This window comes from Lepidochelys olivacea, assembly GCF_965140295.1.
Source record: "Lepidochelys olivacea isolate rLepOli2 genome assembly, chromosome: 3".
Taxonomy (NCBI): domain Eukaryota; kingdom Metazoa; phylum Chordata; order Testudines; family Cheloniidae; genus Lepidochelys; species Lepidochelys olivacea.
In genome coordinates, this window is record NC_140413.1 from 187,201,424 (window position 1) to 187,223,317 (window position 21,894).

Here is a 21,894-nt window from a genome sequence, read left to right on the forward strand (position 1 = left end):
CAAGCAACTGGATCAAAAAAACCCAGCACAACTAGTCTGAGGCAGTATTACTATAGGATGTTTCCCCTCTGTGCTGTGGAAACTCCCTACCTTCTGCCCTTCAGAGAGTGGTGAAGGGCATCCATGATCATAAAAGAGAGCAGATAGTGCCCGAAAGCAGATGGAGGCAAAAGGCAATGTATATTTTTTGAGAGGCCCCTTGTCTTTTGTGTGGATCTCTGGTTATCTGTGACTAAAAGGAGTGGAACCCCCATCTTCTTGTATGGGTAATATGTTGGGGGAATCTACCACCCAAAGGAGGAATTCCCAGGAAACTCTCTTATGCATATTAGTCCTGCACAGAGGATAATGGGGCCTATACTTTCTCAGGATGTCTGTCTGTCTGTCTGTCATAGTTCTATATTTCTATTGAGAGTACCCTTTTAATCAGTGGTTGGCAACCTTCAGCACGCGGCTCATCAGGGTAATCTGCTGGCGGGCCACGAGACTTTTTGTTTACATTGACCGTCCGCAGGCATGGCCCCCCGCAACTCCCAATGGCCACGGTTTGCCGTTCCCAGGCAGTGGGAGCTGTGGGGGGGCCGTGCCTGCGGACGGTCAACGTAAACAAAATATCTCACGGCCTGCCAACAGATTACCCTGATGGGCTGCATGCTGAAGGTTGCTGACCCCTGCTTTTAATTGAAGTCATCAAGGATTTTGGAGGCTTTGGAGGCTTATCACTGTTATCCGGAGATTGTCCCTTGAGTGTTTAAGCAGTGCTAAATCAATATGAACCACTTTAATATGCAGGACAGCTGCACCGTCAATCAAACCCTAGCCCTGCCCTTGACCCCTTAAACCCTGCCCACCTGTCACCAGAAGTCCCGCCCCATGGGGGTATTACTTCCGGGGTCAAGGCGGGCACATGACCAGAAGCAAGGTGTGTCATGTGACCCCTCTGACAACTTCTCCCTCTACCAATCAGGAGGGGTTTTGTCCCGACAGGACCGCCCCGAGTGGAGATTTGACCAACTGGGGGGAGTTCTGGGGCAGGGTGACCTGTCCCGAAATGATTCATGTGACCCCTCTAAGAACTCCTTCCACATCCCTCTACCAATCAGGAGGAGTTTCGGCCGCATAGGACTGCCCCGAGAGCAGATTTGACGAAAATAGGGCAGGTTCTGGGATGGGGTGAACCACCCAGAAGAGGGTCGTGTGACCCCTCTGCCATTCAGAGCGCAGTACCATCACCCCATAAGTCCCAGTGCCGGGCATAAGAGGCTATCTTTTACCAAGAACACATGTTTTAGAAATCATGGAAACATGGACTCCTTCACCGCCCCCGTGAGAACTTCGGACTTTGTTTTAGCCCCGAGCACCTTTGGACTTCTGTGGAGAAAGTGCTACATCAGTGAGAGTTCTGAGGAGGACCTTTGACTCAAACGTTGATGGATACGGCAGGAACCGACCGCGAAACCCAAACCCTCGTGAGGCACCCTGATGAGTGTAATGGCCTCTTGTTGTCCACCCCCCTAGAGGTGGAAGGTGATCATGGCTTGGGGGAGTTACCGGTGGACAAGGTGAACAGAAAAGATGTGGCTCAGGTAAATAAATGTTTAAGAAGTGATGGTCCGGTATGGGAGGCGTGTAATGGGGTGAGGAACTGGCCCGGGATTGTGTAAATCAAAAAACAAGCAGTGGGGTGCTTACACTGTTTCTTTTCTAAAAATCTCTCAACAGCTTGATGATGCCGTTCCAGAGGCCTTTGAGAACTTACACATCGGTAGCCCTGTGGGAGTAAATGTATAGTGCATCAGCTGTTTTTACTCATGTCTGAGACACAGCTCTCAAGAGGAAAAGGACAAAATGGAAGAATGAACCAGCACAGACTCCTTCATGTTAGGAGTCATGGGGTCCATTTTTACAGGCGGCTGTAAAAGGTTGTGTTAAACCAGGAGATTAATAAAACTTATTTAATGTGTTAATATGAATGTGTCCCTCTCCATACTTGTGTTAGTAAAAGACGGTACCAATAACAGTCATGTCTCCACAGATGGCTCTGTTAAAGAAAATATATTACACCCCTGGGGAAGTTGGGAGCTTCGGTGGGGTGAACCCTCTTTTTCAAGTGGCCAAAAAGCATAGTAAAACTTTAAATAGAAGACAGGTAACAGCTTGGCTTTCAGAACAGGATGCTTACACTTTACACAAACTGGCTCGAATATGTTTTAAAAGAAACAAGACCATTGTTTCTGATGTGGATGTACAATGGCAGGCAGATTTGGTGGATATGCACCGGTTCTCCAAACACAACAGCAGTTTTAAGTACATGTTAACCGTGATAGACATTCTATCCAAATATGCCTGGGCCTTAGGCCTAAGAGACAAGACGAGTGGTGAGGTATCCAAGGCCTTTAAAGCTATTTTTAGCGAAGGGCGCGTGCCTCAAAAATTACAAACCGATTCGGGGAAAAGAATTTTTAAACAAACCTTTAAGCAGATCGTTAAAGCGGCTTGGCGTTCACCATTTTGTTACTAATAATGAAGTCAAAGCAGGAGTTGTGGAGAGATTTAACAGAACTTTAAAAACTATGATGTGGAGATATTTTACAGCCCATAACACCTCTCGCTACATTGATGTGTTACCTGACTATAAAGAGTTACAACCAGAGCTTTCACAGAACTATGCATACCAGACTCGCTGATGTTAACCTTTCAGAGTCTCTGAAGGTATGGAAAATGATTTATGGAGATGGTTTTAAAATAAAACCGGTTGTTGCCCCTTTTAGAAAAGGTGACCACATGAGACTATCTAAAACCAAAGGAGCTTTTGAAAAAGGTTATGAACAGATGTTTACTGATGAGGTATTCATAGTGGATGAAGCCTTAACCAGGGCCAGAGACCTGTATACCGATTAAAAGATTATGAGGGTGAGACAGTTACTGGATCTTTTTACTCTGAAGAATTACAAAAAGTAAACTCCAAACGAGACAGGATTGAAAAAGTTCTAGCGGAGAAAGGAAAAGGGAGAAAAAAAAAAACCTACTGGTGAAATGTTTGGGGTGGCCTGATAAGTTTAACAGCTGGGTGGAAGCTTCTCAACTCTGTGATATTTAGACATGAACAACAACAACAAAAAACAACCAAAAAAACCCCAAAACAAACAAAAAAAAGTTATTCCTCCTGTAAAGTCAGAGTGAGTGAGAGAGAGAAAAAATGAGCGATGACGGGTTTTACATTACTTTGCCCAGCAACGCCAGCTCTGCCATTTTTTCCCAAAACACCAGCTCGAACTTTCCAATACGGCTAATTAAGCCCTTGGATCTCCCGGGTGCCTGGGAGATGGGGTTAGTGGAAATACAATACCCGCACAGCTGGAACACTATCAACGAAGACACCCCTTTTGAAATCACCTTTGGAGATATGGCATGGAGTTTCATTCTACGACAAGGTCATTACTCATCCATACCCAAACTACTGGATCATATGAACAGTACCATGGCTCGTCATCCCGGACCGCCTGAGATGGTCATGAACTATGACCCTGTGGGTAGAAAAATTAGATTTAAATCCACCAATTTTACTTATATGTTTTCTACCAGCAGGGAGCTAGCTAACATTCTGGGCTTGGGTCCCAAACGCAGCATCCAAAAATTCCCCTTCTCGGCAGACATTACAGGGGCTTTTAATTCATTGTATCCGTACACGGATATCGTAGAACATCAGTTTGTGGGGGACTTCTCTGTTCCCCCGTTACTCTGACCCTGTCTGAGGAAGGAACAATGAGTTTGTCACCATTACCTACGATAAACCTCATTACGTCCCTATCAGTAAACACCACATCGACACCGTTACCATTGAAATAAAGACAGATCAGAACAGAAGCGTCTCATTTCGCTTTGGCAAGGTGATCATCAAGCTACACCTGCGTCCCCGGAGACAGTGAGGTTTCTAAAAAGCAAAACATTATTATGGCGATCCTAAAAAATTATGGCGACCCCACCATCTACAGGAACTATTACAAAGCCCAGGGGGATATGCCCTTCTTAGATATCATGGGGCCCCCATGATGGACGGGGTGGGCGTGGGTGGAATATTCCATAGCTTCTTTTGAAAAGCCGTACCACTTTTGAGGAGGGGGATAGAGATTATTAAACCCCATGTAAAAACTGCCACTCAAAACATACCTAAAGACATGGTAGGCCATGTCTCCTGCGCTGTTCTGGAGAAGGTGGGGAATACAGCTTCACAGGAAGGATCGGGGCTGATGTATGTTAAAAGGAGGAAGAGAAAGAGAAATGTGTCATACCCGCAATGCACTGGTCCCCCGAAGCCCTTTAAAAGAAGGGCTTTGACGCGCAGGGCCGGCCATAAGCGAAAGTCCAAGAGGAAGCCTGGACGAAAGAGGAGACGCTCTCCACCTGGTAAAAGAGATATATTTTAATCAACGTGGCTTTCGTTCACTGCGGGTCTGAAGAGTGCATCAAATCCGAACTAGACTTGTTCCAAATAGCCCCTATGCAGACCAGCATTGAGAAAAGCATCTACATCGAGGTGCCACCTCTATCGGCCATTACGGAGTCTGCCCCCATTGACTTTTTTATTGCAGGGAATGGCATAGATTATATGGATTTAAACAACACGCTGTTGTACCTGTGTTGCAAGATGGTAAAAGGAGACGGAACTGAACTCACCGCGGATGCCGAGGTGGGCCTGGTGAATTACCCCGTGGCCTCTATTTTTAGTCAGCTGGATGTCACGCTGGGAGACTGCCTTGTAAGCCAAAGCAACAACTGTTACTTTTACAGGGCCTTTATAGAATCGGTGCTCAATTACAGCGACGACACCCTCGCCACACAATTTTCTGCCGGCCTCTTTTACAAAGACACTGCCGGAAAACAGGAAGAAATGGAGTTGGATGGCGGGAATCTAGGGTTTGAGAGGTGTGCAAGGCTGACGAGTCATCTACACAGCGACCTGTTTTTTCAAGAAAAACTATTGTTGAATGGAGTGGATGTGAAAATTAAACTGACGCGCAGTAAAGATGTTTTCTGTTTAATGTGCAGTGCAGCTGAAGACTTTAAACTGCGCATTCTATCAGCATCCCTTTTTGTGAAGAAAGTACGGGTGGCCCCGAGCGTTGATCTGGGGCACGCTGAGGCCCTGCTTACCACTAATGCTAAATACCCCGTGGACCGTGTGGGAATGAAAGTGTTTAGCATCCCTGCGGGCAGCAGGGTCAGTAACCAGGAGAACCTGTTTTTGGGACAGTTACCCAAAATGCTTGTCCTAGGGTTTGTGGATAATGATGCCTTTAGCAGAAGTTACGCTAAAAATCCTGTTCATTTTAAGCATTATGATACTAATTTTGTGGCCTTGTATGTGGATGGTTACCAGATACCAACCAAGCCTCTGCAACCAGACTTCGAGGCAGGACGCTGTGTGAGAGAATACATGAATCTGGTACAGACAGCTGGTAAACACATGAAAGATTGTTCTCTGTTAATCGACGGTGAGGAGTTTGCACAGGGTTACGCCTTGTTTGCTTTGACCTGTCTCCCCACCAGGAATGCGCCGATCACTATTCCCTGATTAAAACTGGGAACCTAAGAGCAGAAATACGTTTTGGGAAGGCTTTAACCGTTACCATCAATATGATCGTGTATGGGGTTTTTGACAACATCATAGAGATAAATCAGAGGAGAAACGTTCTGTTTGACTACATGTGAACATGGACACCATGCAGCTCTCACGTGTCTTATCAATAGACCCTTACACGAAAAAGAATTTTTTAGATGTGTTTCCTTGCGATTGGCTTCCTGGTGGCAAGCTGTCTCAGAGACCCCTAGGTTTGGTGGTCAACACGCATCCACACAAGGTGAACACTGGCTCACCTTCTATCTGGTGGAGCGTAACCATGGAGAGTTTTTTGACTCATATGGGCACCCCCCCAAACAGTGTGTTGTTTCCTAAAAGCATTATGAAATTTTAAAACAAAAATGCCACAGACATTGTGTTTCACAACAGACAATTACAAGACCCCTGCTCCGTCACCTGCGGCTATCACTGCTTGTTTTTCTTACATAGAATCATAGAATATCAGAGTTGGAAGGGACATCTAGTCCAACCCCCTGCCCAGAGCAGGACCAATCCCCAACTAAATCATCCCAGCCAGGGCTTTGTCAAGCCTGACCTTAAAAATTTCTAAGGAAGGGGATTCCACCACCTCCCTAGGTAATGCATTCCAGTGTTTCACCACCCTCCTAGTGAAAAAGTTTTTCCTAATAGCCAACCTAAATCTCCCCCACTGGAACTTGAGACCATTACTCCTTGTCCTGTCATCTGCTATCACTGAGAATAGTCTAGATCCATCCTCTTTGGATCCACCTTTCAGGTAGTTGAAAGCAGCTATCAAATCCCCCCTCATTCTTCTCTTCCGCAGACTAAACAATCCCAGTTCCCTCAGCCTCTCCTCGTAAGTCATGTGTTCCAGACCTAATAATTTTTGTTGCCCTTCGCTGGACTCTCTCCAATTTTTCCACATCCTTCTTGAAGTGTGGGGCCCCAAACTTGACACAGTACTCCAGATGAGGCCTCACCAATGTCAAATAGAGGGAAACAGTCACGTCCCTCGATCTGCTGGCAATGGCCCTACATATACATCCCAAAATGCCATTGGCCTTCTTGGCAACAAGGGCACACTGTTGACTCATATCCAGCTTCTGATCCACTGTAACCCCTAGGTCCTTCTCTGCAGAACTGCTGCCTAGCCATTCGGTCCCTAGTCTGTAGCTGTGCATTGGATTCTTCTGTCCTAAATACGGGACTCTGCACTTGTCCTTGTTGAACCTCATCAGATTTCTTTTGGCCCAATCCTCCAATTTGTCTAGGTCCCTCTGTATCCTATCCCTACCCTCCAGCGTATCTACCACTCCTCCCAGTTTAGTGTCATCCGCAAACTTGCTGAGGGTGCAATCCACACCATCCTCCAGATCATTAATGAAGATATTGAACAAAACCGGCCCCAGGACCGACCCTTGGTGCACTCCGCTAGATATTGGCTGCCAACTAGACATGGAGCCATTGATCACTACCCGTTGAGCCCGATAATCTAGCCAACTTTCTACCCACCTTGTAGTGCATCCATCCAGCCCATACTTCTTTAACTTGCTGACAAGAATACTGTGGGAGACTGTGTCAAAAGCTTTGCTGAAGTCAAGGAATAACATGTCCACTGCTTTCCCTTCATCCATAGAACCAGTTATCTCATCATAGAAGGCAATTAGATTAGTCAGGCATAACTTGCCCTTGGTGAATCCATGCTGACTGTTCCTGATCACTTTCCTCTTGTCTAAGTGCTTCAGAATTGATTCATTGAGGACCTGCTCCATGATTTTTCCAGGGACTGAGGTGAGGCTGACTGGCCTGTAGTTCCCAGGATCCTCCTTCTTCCCTTTTTTAAAGATTGGCACTACATTAGCCTTTTTCCAGTCTTCTGGGACTTTCCCTGATCGCCATGAGTTTTCAAAGATAATGGCCAATGGCTCCGCAATCACATCCGCCAACTCCTTTAGCACTCTCAGATGCAACGCATCCGGCCCCATGGACTTGTGCATGGCCAGCTTTTCTAAATAGTCCCGAACTACTACTTTCTTCACAGAGGGCTGGTCACCTCCTTCCCATGCTGTGCTGCCCAGTGCAGTAGTCTGGGAGCTGACCTTGTTCGTGAGGAGCTGACCTTGTTCATCATCGTAGCAAGGGTTTATCTTTTGACTGGATTTTAAAATTGTATTCTAATGACTTAGTGCAAAACGACCGGATGGTGATGAATTTTGTAAAAAATAAATTTAAATTCTTGGGCATGCCTAGCCTTGCTCAAAACATGTTTCAACAAGCCCAGACATGTGTATCTTGCAACGATTTTCATAGTCATGTTACCCAATAAAGCACCCCAGGTGAGGGGTTTAAAGACAATTGATGTTTGGCAGGTTTTGAAAAACAAACAAAACACAATGACCAATTCAGAAAAAAATATAGAAATGTTTTATTTAAAGCAAAACATTACCAGTTTAAAAAAAAATTTAGAACGTGAAAAGGATCACACACTGAGCCATTCAGCTCTTTTAGCCAATTTTCTTTTTTTAGATGGCAAAAAAGGGGTCACGGTTTCCTGAGCCACCCCGGGTCGGCAGTCGAGGCCTTGAGGCATTCCAAAAAATCTCTGTTGGCCGTGTTGCCCATGACGGAAGATGGTATGTTCAGTTTCGCCATGGCATTCATAAACACATCCCATCCTTTAGGCACACGTCTGCTAGGAACAGAGCGTGTCTGGGTGATGGCCCTGACTAAGTCGAGTATGTTAGAACCATTAACCAAAGAGCCTTTGTACACAAAAGACGCTTTATTGTTCCATGAAGAGAGATTTTTATCCTGGCCCAGCTTATTTAGCAATACTAATGCATTTTTCTTAGAATGCTTATTCACGTTATCCAACACCTCCTGAGCAACAGAGTCTGAGGTCTTTGGTGTTTCTGAGGGTTTGGCAGTCACTCTCTCTTCCTGTTCCGGTAGAAACAGACCTATTTTTTCCTTTATCCACATCGCTCTGCTTCACGTACGTTAGCTACCTTTGAGGCACGGTGCTGTAAAGTTTTGCCTTTTCGTATTCAGCTAAGTCAGTTCTTTGAAGAACAGACTTCATTTCAGCATCCAGTAAGTGAGTTGTGGTCATTCTGATATTTTCCTCTGCCGGAGGGGGAGCCCTTAATTGCTCCTACTGGCGGCTGGGCACCAGGTACATTTTTTCTGCATACTCCATTATCGATTAGTTAAAAGCTCCATTATCAGAGGAATAGCAAAACTTAACAGAGGTCCGATAAACCCCCCAAACTGTTTCACCAGATGCTTCTTTCTTTTAAGTGAAACCCTTTTATTACACAAAGTTTTTATAAGCGTGCGTTTCTTTTTCAGCAGACGCACTTGATTCTGTGTTAAAGGTACATTTCGTTTTAAGGTATTGAGTGCTATTTCTGAGATGGCCGCGACTAGATCGTCAGAGGCCGAGCACAGTATAGCCCTCCTTTGTTGCGGGGATGATTTGCTAAGTAATTTTAAAAGGACCAGGTTTCTCTTCACGCAGCTAGACATGTTTTCAGTCAGCAGCCCCGGCTGTTAAAAAGGGGCCTGCCAATAATTCATCTCTTTTTATACGTGGCTGTTGTTCTTTTCAAAGTATAAACCGCCGGCCAGTCTAGAGGGAAAAGACCAGTTCTTAGTCTATAAGCGTCTGGTGTGGAAGCATTTAAATCCACCACCAGGTAGCCATAAGGCCTTTTGGTAGCATCCTCAAAAGCTTCTAGAAAGAACTGAGCTTTCCTGGGGTACATTTGCCGAGTGAGTGTAGCAATTTGTAATTTATCCCTGGGGTTTTTGAACAGAACCATGTACTTTGTGTTTAGGTTAATCGTGCGACTCTTTTTACCCCTGACAAAATATGTTCTGAACTATACACATAATGCTCAGGTTCCTGTGATGCACATACTTGGTAAAGGCTTTCTCAATTTCATCGCTTTCACAAGCAGAGTTCATCAGATCATCTATGATAATCATTTACTTTATTGGTACGAAACAAACTGTCATCATCCAAAGCATCAGGCAGCCCCTCTACAAAATTGATAAAGGGATAGTTACAGAGCAGTTCTTTATTCAGAGGTTGCCAACAACTGTAACACCACACAATATTCTCAGGCATAACAGACGATGTTTGTTTGGCATTATCCAATTCATTTTTTATAAAGTAACTTTTCCCGCAGTTGCTAGGCCCCGCAAGAATTGCAGAAAAGGGATGTTTCCACTTCGTATCCATTTTTCAAAAGCCGTAGGGCAGGGTTTTAAACCCTTCTCCTAGGACCCTCTTGTTATAAACAACTTTCTGTGTTTTTTTAAGGGGTTTTGTCTCTATTTGCCACTGATTTTTGTTTCTTACGATAGAGGGCTGCTGCACCTCTATCTTTTTTGAGGGGTTTTCTCGCAGGCCCGTGCAATAGTCCAGGACTAGATCTTTCAAACTGTCAAAGTTGATCTTTCACAGTTTGCTACGTTCAGGGTAATACCTTTGACTTTCATACAGGCCTTTGCTCCCGACAGCTTATACCCGTATGTTTTTGGGCCTGCCGACACAAACTCGGTGATGTGTTGATCTGGCGGGATCTTGCTCATGCAGTCCCCTAAATAATCCCCCAGAGGGGGATTCCAGTCACCCTCCCTTTTCACAATTATCACACAGTCAGTGTCGTGGTACAGGCACCACTCTTGCAACCTGTATAGGAGGCTGTATGTTCTAAGCGGTGTGACGGGGCAAGGCCAGATGGCTATAGAAAAGTAGTGGGAGATAAATATATTAGCTCCAGGCTAAACAAATCCCTGGTACCAGGTTAAGTGAAATAGAAGTTGCTCCAGGTCAATTAAGACACCTGGGGCCAATTAAGAACTTTCCAGAAGGCAGAGAGAATGCTAGGTTGATTGGGACACCTGAAGTCAATCAGGGGCTGGCTGAAACTAGTTAAAAGCCTCCCAGTCAGTCAGGTGGGTGGGCAGGTCAGGAGCTGTGGAAGGAAGTTGCGCTATTGGAGAGGCTGAGTAGTACACACCATATCAGGCATAAGGAAGGAGGCCCTGAGGTAAGGGTGAAGTGGAGCTTGAGGAAGTGAGGGCTGCTGTGGGGGAAGTAGCCCAGGGAATTGTACATGTCATGTTTCTAAAAGGTCAGCTACCATAGCTGATACTATTAGGGTCCCTGGGCTGGAGCCTGGAGTAGAGGGTGGGCCTGGGCTCCCCCCTGCACCTTTGCCCCCTGATTAATCACTGAGATGGGGAGACAATAGAGACTGTTCAAGGAAGGATAACTTCTCCTCACCTCCCTCACTGGCTTATGATGAAAATGGCTCAGTAGACAGTGACCCTTGTCTCTAGAGAAAGAAGGGTTACATGGAGGGTCACAGTGAGCCTCTGAGGCTAGCGAAATCTGCCAGGAAATGCGGGACCCATGGAGGCAAGGACAGAGCTTTGTCACAACTGGTGTCAGGAATGGGACTTCGTTCACAGCATGGCGGAAGAAAGAGGTTTAAAAAAAAAAGTGCACTGGGGTTTTGGATTTTTTTTTTTTTTTGGTTTTTGTTTGTTTGCTTTGTACCACAGTGGAGGAGGTGGTAAGAGCTCTGGTACAAGCCATGGCAGCCCAGCAGGAGGCCACCTGGGTTCAGGCAATGGCACAACAGGAGTCTATGCGGCTACAGCAGAAAACCAATCAATTATTGATGAGCCAGGCGACCCAAGATCGTGCCCTCTTGAGAGAGGTGGTGGACCAGCTGAAGATCCTCACCACCCAGGTCTGGGGGTCCGACGGGACGCGAACCCTGAGGGCCACTGGTTGTCTGCCAAAGATGACATCAGGAGATGATGTAGAGGCATATCTCCTCTCATTCAAAAGGACTGCTCAGCGTGAGGCGTGGCCCCAAGAGCAGTGGGCCAGCATTCTCACCCCTTTTTTGTGTGGAGAGGCCCAGGTGGCCTACTTTGACTTGCCTGCCACGGATGCCACTGACTATACTCATCTGAAGGCAGAGATCCTAGCACGATCAGGGGTAACGGCAGCGGAAAGGGCCCAGAGGTTCCATGAGTGGAAATACCAGGAGGACAAACCCCCGAGGTCCCAGCTATTTGACCTCATACACCTCGCACGGAAGTGGTTACAGCCCGAGGTGTGCAGGCCAGAGGAGATTTTGGAGACCCTGGTCATCAACCATTACATGCGGGGACTGCCGCCGGATCTCCGCAAATGGGTAGGCCAGAATAATCCGTCCACGTACGACGAGATGATCACACTGGTAGAAAGAAGGATGACAGCCAGGGAACTGACCCGACTACCCAAGGAAGGCCCCTTTCGAAGCAAGCACCCGACCCCGACCCTGGAAGGTTGGGCAGCCAAACCCCTGGGGAGTCCTAGATGGAAGAAGGGGGGGCCGAAAACCAGCGGGGACCCCAGAAGGAAGGGATTGGCCTGAGGGTGGGGTGGGGGGGGACCCTGAGACTAAACCCCCTAACCCCCCGGGTTAGGGGAGTGATTAAAAGCAGTTATAGATGTTATGCATGTGGGGAGTGGGGACACATAGCAGCACAGTGTCCCAGCACCAAGGAGCCTATCCAGTATAACTTGGGGGTTTGGGAGGACCCATGCTCCCTTATCCACCTCGTGGGGGTCGCATTAGCCCCACAAAATTACACCAGGCCAATGAGGATAAATGGAGCAGAGACTACAGCGCTTGTGGACTCTGGGAGTGCTATCACCCTCATATCAGGTAAGCTGGTAAAAAGTAGTCAGCTGCTACAAGCCAAACGCGTAGCAGTGACGTGTGTGCATGGGGCCGCAAGCCATTACCCCACTATCCCAGTGGAGATAGAGGTTCAGGGAAACCCCACTGAGGTGACCGTGGGCGTAGTTCCTAAACTTCCATATCCTGTAGTCATTGGGAGGAACTATCCAGGGTTTGATAATTTACTGCCCTCGGAGAGGCTGGAGGGAGGTGGGGACCTTGAGGACAGCGACTCGTCACCGGGGGAATGTCAACCCCCGATGTTCGCTGAGATTTCTCAGGATCTGTTCTCAGCCCCCCGAAAGACCTGGAAGACAAATAAAGAGAGGAAGGCTGCGAAGGCCTTGGGAACCCGGATCCTGACCCAGGGCCAGAAGACCTCCCTAGTAGGCAGATGGACGAGAGCAGCCAACAGAGAAACTTCCACCACAGAAGGTGAGCCAGAAGCTGCCCCCAGCCCTGATGGCAGCGAGCCGCTGGAAGAAGCAGAAGCTGGCCCCTGGGAGCTTGGGCAGGTTAGTCCTGGGAGAGAGACTTTTGGACGGGACCAGGTGGAGGACCCCAGATATGATAATGCCAGGAAAGAGGTGGCCGAGATCGATGGGATACCATGGATGGGAAGGTCCAGGGTCCCGGACCTTACTTTATAGCGAAGAAAGATCTCCTGTACCGCGTGGTGCAAATGCAGGAGCAAGAGATACAACAACTTCTGGTGCCATGAAAACATCAAAAAGCCATATTGAGTCTCACCCACAGTCACCTGTTTGGAGGACACCTAGGGGTAGAGAAAACCCAGGCACAGATCCTGCGGAGGTTCTTCTGGCCAGGAGTACATGAAGATGTCCGGTGATACTGCACCTCTTGTCCGGAGTGTCAGTTACATAGCCCTCCCCCGCACTTGTGGGCTCCTTTGATAGCTCTTCCAATAATAGAGGATCCTTTCGAACGGATAGCCGTGGATCTGGTAGGGCCCCTAGAGAAGACAGCTCGGGGCCACCAACATGTGCTTGTTGTACTGGACTATGCAACCCAGTACCCGGAAGCTGTTCCCCTACGCAACACAGCTTCCAAGACAATAGCTAAGGAGCTAGTACAGATCTTTGCCCAGGTTGGGCTACCCAAGGAGATATTGACTGATCAAGGGACACCTTTCATGTCCAAGTTGATGAAAGATCTCTGTTCATTGCTCCATGTACAAGCCCTACGGACCTCTGTATACCACACACAAACAGATGACCTTGTGGAAAGGTTCAATAGGACCCTCAAGGCCATGATCAGGAAAGTGGCAAGCCGGGATGGGAAAGATTGGGATACCCTATTGCCTTACCTCATGTTCGCCATCTGGGAGGTTCCACAAGCTTCCATGGGTTTCTCTGCATTCGAACTACTATATGGGCGCCACCCTCAGGGCATATTGGATATAGCCAGAGAAGCCTGGGAAGAGGAGCCAAATCCCGGAAGGAACATAGTTGAACATGTACTGCAGATGAGAAATCGGATAGCCCGAGTTACGCCCATTGTACGGGAGCACTTGGAGAGAGCACAGGAGACCCAACAAACCCATTATAACCACCAAGCGAAGCTTCGACGGTTCCAACCAGGGGATCGGGTGATGGAACTGGTGCCCACAGCAGAAAGTAAACTGTTGGCCCAGTGGCAGGGACCCTATGAAATAATCAAAGCTGTGGGAGAGGTGAACTATAAGGTGCGGCAGCCAGGCCGCCTGAAATCGGAGCAAATTTACCACATCAATCTTCTAAAACCTTGGCACGATCGAGAGGCATGCTTAGTTATGCAGGGGGCCCTTCCCCAGGAGAATAACTTACATGAGCAAGTGAGGATATCGTCCGACTTGACATCGATCCAAAAGATCGAGGCAGCCGACATGATTAATCGCAACAGAGATGTGTTCTCTACAAAACCAGGGCGGACGACTGAGACCTATCACCATATCCGCACGATCCCTGGAGCCAAGGTAACATTGAGACCCTACCGAATCCCAGCAGCCAAAAGAGAAGAAATAAAGGCCGAAGCAAAGAAAATGTTAGAATTAGGGGTTATTGAAGAATCTTACAGTCAGTGGTCCAGTGCAATTGTTCTAGTGCCTAAACCTGACGGTACCATGAGATTCTGTAATGACTTTCACCGACTGCATGAAATATCCCAGTTTGATGCATACCCCATACCACGCATCGACGAACTGGTTGACCGACTGTGTAGTGCCCGATTCTTGACTACACTGGATCTGACAAAAGGGTACTGGCAGATTCCTCTGACCAAAGAAGCTAAAGAAAAGACAGCATTCTCCAACCCGGATGGGCTATTCCAGTTCTGCATATGGCACAGGGCTGGATGCCACCATGGCAATGCTGATGGTCTGTCACGAGCATACTGCCTGGCGTCCCAAGTTGCCCAACTCTATGGTGTTGAGCGGGAGGGCTGGGGATATGTGACGGGGGAAGGCCAGATGGCTATAGAAAAGTAGTGGGAGATAGATATATTAGCTCTAGGCTAAACAAATTCCTGGTACCAGGTTAAGTGAAATGGAAGCTGCTCCAGGTCAGTTAAGACACCTGGGGCCATTTAAGAACTTTCCAGAAGGCAGAGAGAATGCTAGGTTGATTGGGACACCTGAAGTCAATCAGGGGCTGGCTGAAACTAGTTAAAAGCCTCCCAGTCAGTCAGGTGGGTGGGCAGGTCAGGAGCTGTGGAAGGAAGTTGCGCTATTGGAGAGGCTGAGTAGTACACACCATATCAGGCACAAGGAAGGAGGCCCTGAGGTAAGGGTGAAGTGGAGCTTGAGGAAGTGAGGGCTGCTGTGGGGGAAGTAGCCCAGGGAATTGTACATGTCATGTTTCTAAAAGGTCAGCTACCATAGCTGATACTATTAGGGTCCCTGGGCTGGAGCCTGGAGTAGAGGGTGGGCCCGGGCTCCTCCCCCTACCTTTGCCCCCTGATTAATCACTGAGACGGGGAGACAACAGAGACTGTTCAAGGAAGGATAACTTCTCCTCACCTCCCTTGCTGGCTTATGATGAAAATGGCTCAGTAGACAGTGACCCTTGTCTCTAGAGAAAGAAGGGTTACATGGAGGGTCACAGTGAGCCTCTGAGGCTAGCGAAATCTGCCAGGAAACGCGGGACCCATGGAGGCAAGGACAGAGCTTTGTCACAGCGGGCGTAAGTGGTGGTAAAACAGGCTATGAAATCATTGGTGTTGCCAGAGACAGAGTACTGGTCTTCTGTGTGCTTCCAAGACACGCACACTGTTTCATCGTCGATAAACTCGCAGGATGAAACCTCATAGTTGGGGGAAAACAGGTACTGAAAGAGTTCGTCAGGGTCTCTCATGATTCTGGTATTGGGTAGGTGGTTCTTTGGCCGAATTTACCCCACAGAGAATTTAAAAACAGTTTACCAATTTGGCGTTTAGCGGGGTTTAACCTGATCTTGTGTTGGCATAAACGCACGCCTTCTTTCTGGTAGAAATCGTTAACATACTTATTTTGTTTTTCTTCATCTGTGCACCAGCTGGGATACCCTGAAGCCTCTTGTTTCTGGCGGAGGTGTAATTTTACGTACTCTGAAAAGAGTTCATCAGATTTTTCATTAAAATGCCAGATTTTACAGATTTTAGCCACTGCGTACCCCTTCGCTATGGCCGCGTTCAATTCCACCATGCACCAAGTCCCCAGGATGGCCCTCTTCTCATCAGTCGAATATCTCTTTTTCTGCCTGTGATGGTTGTCTGGAGGGAGAAGAGCTACTGTGTTAGGCTCCAAAAACATAAACGTGTGCAGTCGTGCATGTCTCCCAGTGCGCACAGGTTCGGCATAGCGGGAACATAAGCTTGTCACCCACTTGACAGGTAACAATGGGAAAAAGAGGCCTAGCGGGGGGTACACTTTAACTTTTGCAATTCCAAAATAATTTGCAAGGGGTCCAAATTTGTCTCAGACTACATCGCGGTGTCCGATAGGGTATTCTTTGGTTTTGTTTACGAAACGGTACAGGCTGGTAAAATCATAATAGTGGATTTCTTCTCCAGGGTTAGGTTTGTAATACAGGCAGATAGCATTTGTCCTTCCCCACAAAAAGAGCATCCCTAGTCATGAGAGGCTGGGGCAACTGGGCTCAGTTTAAAAAATCTGCAATCTCCCTGTCTGTTTCTTTTATCACCTCCCACTTGTGCTCCCAGAGAGTCCTCACTACGAAACCAAGTCTTTTCAGATAGTTGGTCTTGCGCTGCGTCTTGTAATAAAGAAACCCAAGAGTTGTCCCAGTCATAGGATTTTGTGCTTTTTCACAATAGCAGGTGACACAGCCCCAGAAAAAACACCCGCTAAACTCAAAGGCCGTGCGTACCCCGTCAACATTGGCATAGCCATCTAAAAAGTAGGGGCCTACCTGTAGTTCCCCACCCTGTAAAGCATGCTGTATTTGTATATTTTCTTTGTGAGAGGTATACAAGAGCCACTGAATAGATGGGGTTGAATATCTCTTTTTCTGCCTGTGATGGTTATCTGGAGGGAGAAGAGCTACCGTGTTAGGCTCCAAAAACATAAACCTGTACATAGCCATGCAGACAGATGCCAGCATAATGTACCGGAATGGATCTATACACAGTTTTATCTTGGTGAATTTACCAGGTTGTGTCTCTACTATATCTCCCTTCTCCATCAGTTTCATAATCTCTTTTCTGTATAGGATACAAGCCTGTCTCAAAATTTTGACAGCCTGCTGATAGTAATACGCAAGATCTTTCTGCAAGTCAAATGTCTCAGGGCTGTGGTCTTGATACCAGTCAAGAAACTGCGTTTTCCCTGGGCATCATGCTTTCTACACCATAGTGCTCCACACCGGGCATAGGCCCCACATAATTTTGATTTTCTAAAGTGTTAAAAAAATGTGGAAAATACCCTTTGCACCCTTCGAACTCCATCGCCTGCGGGAGCTTGCTAAGCTTCATGGGCAAGAAGTTTAAAGAGTCTATAAAACGAATGCCCAGGGCCTTAACTTCCACACACATTAGTTTACTACCCTGAGTGATCAGTTCTATGCACATCTTTTCCTTCAGTAACTGTCTAACGATGAAGTACGCATCATAACCTTTTGAATTGTGTGCTATGAATGTGTAGTCCCTGAAGTCTTTGCCAATAAAGGTCTTAACAAACATAGAAATACACTCATCGCCCTTAAATTCCCAGGATTTTTCTGGCTTTAGGGACATAGCAAAAATGTAATTGGGAGTGTGCAACCCAATCTCCTGCATGCATTTGAAATCATAAAAAATATACTTTTCTGAGGATTTGGGCTTTCTAAGGCTGTCCATAAAACAGAAGTGATTGTCTACATCTCCACAGATCAAACCCTGACACTGCTTACACCGCCTCTCTTTACACTTGTGCTGCTTGTCCACGTAAGACTGACACTTATCACGCAAAGTTTTAGACAGGCATTCAAATTGGTTTTTTGATGCACAGTCGATATGTCTGTCTAAACACTCTTTGGACCGACAATACAGTCTACAGCTAGGACACCTCAGCTGCATGTCCACGCTGTCTGAGCATGTTACGCTCAAGCAGAGGCAGCAACGATACCTGCAAGAGTGGTTGTGACTGTACACCGTGTGGCAAAACTCACAATAATTTTTTGCTCCGAACAACTTTTTCATACCCAGAATCCCATAATAATGCTCATCATGCAACAGGATAAAATAAGTCTTAGGCTACACTGGGCACCCCATTTTAAAAAAGCCCCAGCTGCCTTTCACCGCATACAGCACCACCTGTATGTTGACTCCTAAATGCTGTTCAAACCTTGCTATGTCACTGAGCATAATCTTTTTTTGATCTGACCACTGCAGTTTCTCATGCAACTTTCTCACCTCTGCTAACAATTCCGTGTCCGTAGGTTTACGGTTGGACATGATGGCCAAGAGCACACCCGCAAAACACAGATTGGTACTGGTGTAAGTCAGGTCTACTAAACATTGTCTCTTTTTATGAATAATTTGACTACTAAGGATAGAATTTAAAACTCTACGAGTGCCCCCACCCCTGTTTTTTACAACTGTCACAACGAGGCGCAATGTCCCATCGACATGCAACTCTCTGTTGCTCTGTAGCAGCTTTGAGGTCTGGTTTAAGAAATCCTCAGCAGACAGCTCATCTCTAGTTCTGACCGAAAACAAAGGGTTAGTTAAATTACAGCTCTCTAAATGTAACTGAACATAATCATCAGGGCCTACCCTACCATTAATGTCATCAAGAACTAACTATAGCCCTCTGTGTATGGCTTCAACAACCTGTTGAACTGGATTTATTTGCTCAAAATTGACAAAACGAAATTCCTCACAATAAACCGACCTCCCAAATCTAGGTAATTCACATTGCCAACTTCTCACTCTCTCTGCATTTTCAGGGTTACTTGTGAGTTCCATCAGTGGCATCTCCTCACGTGTTCTTGGTGAAAGGTGGCCTCTTATGCCCGGCGCTGGGATTTATGGGGTGATAGTGCTGTTCTCTGATTGGCAGAAGGGTCACGCGACCCTCTTCTGGGCAGTTCACCCCGTTGGACAATCTGCCCTATTTTGGTCAAATCTGCTCTCGGGGCAGTCCTATGCGGCCGAAACCCCTTCTGATTGGTAGAGGGATGTGGGAGGAGTTCTTAGAGGGTTCACATGAATCACTTCGGGACACCCTGCCCCGGAACTCCCTCCAATTGGTCAAATCTCCTCTCGGGGCGGTCCTACAGGGGTGAAACTCCTCCTGATTGGTAGAGGGCAGTGGGAGGAGTTGTTAGAGGGGTCACATGACCCACCTTGATTCCGGTCATGTGGCCGCCTTGCCCCCGGAAGTAATACCCCCATGGGGCGGGACTTCTGGTGACAGGTGGGCAGGGTTTAAGGGGTCAAGGGGTGGAGTTTAAGGTGTCAAGGGGCAGGGTGAGGGTGGTCATGTGGCCGCCTTGACCCTGGAAGTAATACCCCCATGAAGCGGGACTTCCGGTGACAAGTGGGCAGGGTGTATGGGGTCAAGGTGCTTGGTTTAACGGGTCAAGGGGTGGGGTTAGGGTTTGATTGATGGTAGGGCCCTTAAACTGCTCAGGACTTTTGCATATTTACTCAATTTTTTGTTTTATAGGAAGTCTAAGGAAGAGTATGAAATTGAGCAAGAAAGGAAAAGGTCTAAAGAGGTGAGTGCATTTTTATATATATAATCAGTTGTGGTGATGATGAAGTAATAAAGTCCTCAATATTTTCTTTGATATTTTTGTCCTTGATAACAACTTTCAGTCCATGGCAAAGTCTCCTTGTTGCCATTATAAATTAAACTATCTTTCCTTTTGAAGTTTCTATTTCTCTCACTTTTATTTGAGTGCATTCTCATGACATTATTAACATCAGTGATGTGCATGATGGTCTTAACTTCATGGGGGAAGCAGACCATTGACATCTCCCTTCAGTGTTAAAGAGGAAGTGCAAATGAAGCATGCGTTTCTATCAAATGGCCAACTGAGAGATGTGGTGTTTGGAGAAAGCGAACAAATAGCTCCATCCTGTTTGCTCACCACAGGAAGAGAAGAGGGGGACAGATGATGCCATTTTTTGTTCTCAGTTGCAGTTATCCAGTTTGAAAAATGGTTTTGATGTCTGTTATGTAATATTTATGTTGTAATAGTGCCCAGAGATTCTAATCAGAATCAAGGCTCCATTGCGCAAGATGCTGTACAAACACAGACAAAAACATGGTCACTGTTCTGAAGTGTTTACAATCTAACTGTGTGGCAAAATGTTTATATCTATGGTTCTTTGACACTTTATTTCAGTACAGGTAAGCATTAGCAGTTGTATCGTACTCATCTTACTATGTAGTAGGTGTGTGCATGACAGAGTTGCTGTACCTTGTTTGGCAGAAAAAACAGTTACTTACCTTTCGTAACTGTTGTTCCTCAAGGTATGTTACTCATGTCCATTCCATTCTAGGTGTGTGTGCGCCCATGTGCACAATTGTCGGAATTTTTTTTCCTTAGCGGTATCCATAGAACCGGCTGTGGGGTCCTCTGGAGTGCCACACTCATGCACTGGTATATGAGGTGCCTCTGGCCCTATGCCCTCTCAGTTCCTACTTGCTGGCAACTCCGACAGAGGGGTAGGAGGGTTGGTAATGGAATGGACTTGAGCAACACATTTCAAAGAACAACAGTTACGAAAGGTAGCTTTGAGTCTTCTTTGAGTGCTTGCTCATGTTGATTCCATTCTGGGTGACTCACAAGCAGTATCCCTGAAGGTGGGCTCGGAGTTTATGAACATGCGGTTTGCAACACTGCTCTGTTGAAGTCAGCATCATCCCAGACTTGCTGCGTGATCGCATAATGGGACATGTATGTATGGATAGATGACCAGGTAGTGGCCCTGCAAGTGTCCAGAATCAGGACCTGGGCCAGGAAGGCTGCCGACGAGCTTGTGCGCTGGTTAAATGGGCTGCTGCAGTTGTCGGCAGTGGCACTATCGCCTGTTCATAGCAAAAATGGATGCAGGCGGTGATCCATGATGAAATTCTCTGGGCAATTCTATTGTCTGCTGCCATGATGGACAGCTGTGTCGACTTATGGAATGGCTTAGTCCCTTTGAGGTAAAAGGCTAGCGCTCTCCTGATGCCCAGAGAGTGTACTCCCCACTCCTCATGTGACTTATGAGGTTTTGGAAAGAAAACCAGTAAGTATATATCCTGGTTGTTATGAAACTGTGAAACTACATTGGGCAGGAAAGCTGGGTGTGGACGCAGCTGAACGTTGTCCTTGTAGAACACCATGTAGGGCAGCTCTGAGGTAAGTGCTCTAGTCTCAGAGACTCTATGGGCAAATGTTATTGCCACCAGGAATGAGATCTTCCAAGAGAGCAGAAGAAGGGACCAAGCAGCTCAAAGTGGGGCTCTGTGAGCCTTGACAGCATGAGGTTCAGGTCCCAAGGAGGGATGGACTCATGGACCTGCTGGAAGAGCGGCTTCATACCTTTTAGAAACTGGACTGTCATGTCGTGAGCAAAGACTGCCCTGTCATGAAATGGAGGGTGGAAGGCTCAAATGGCTGCCAACTGGACTTGATCGACGAAAGAGACAGGCCCTGGAGCTTGAGATGCAGAAGGTAATCTAGGATCAACTGCAGCGAAGACCGTGGTTCAAAGCCCAACACGTAAACTGTTTCCATTTGGCCAGGTAGGTTGCCCTGGTGGAGGGCTTCCTGCTGCCCAACAGGACCAGTTGGACACGGCCTGAGCACTTCTGTTCCTCTGCATTCAGCCATGCAGCAACCAAGCCATCAGGTGCAGCACGGCTAGATTCAGGTGCAGAAGCCTGCTGTGGTTCTGGGATAGCAGGTCCAGTCATAGTGGCAGGTGCCAAAAAGGTCTAGTCTCTTGGCATCCTTATTCTTAGGCGTGGCGCTTGCCTGACTCAGCCTGTCCCTTTCATTGGCTGCAGATACAACGAGCGACCCAGGGGGCGGGTGGGCATACAGGTACTGAAACCCTGTCGCAGGG

At 47.1% G+C, this 21,894-nt stretch overlaps 1 protein-coding gene across 2 annotated transcripts in view; it reads left to right on the forward strand.

The window, feature by feature from the left end:
* Positions 1–21,894, forward strand: part of CFAP36 (cilia and flagella associated protein 36) — a 101,262-nt gene that overhangs the window by 40,265 nt on the left and 39,103 nt on the right. For both annotated transcript variants that reach the window (XM_084624217.1, XM_084624218.1), the window contains exon 6: positions 19,499–19,550. In XM_084624217.1, coding sequence (XP_084480343.1) covers positions 19,499–19,550 — 52 coding nt within the window. The remainder of the gene's footprint in view (positions 1–19,498; positions 19,551–21,894) is intronic.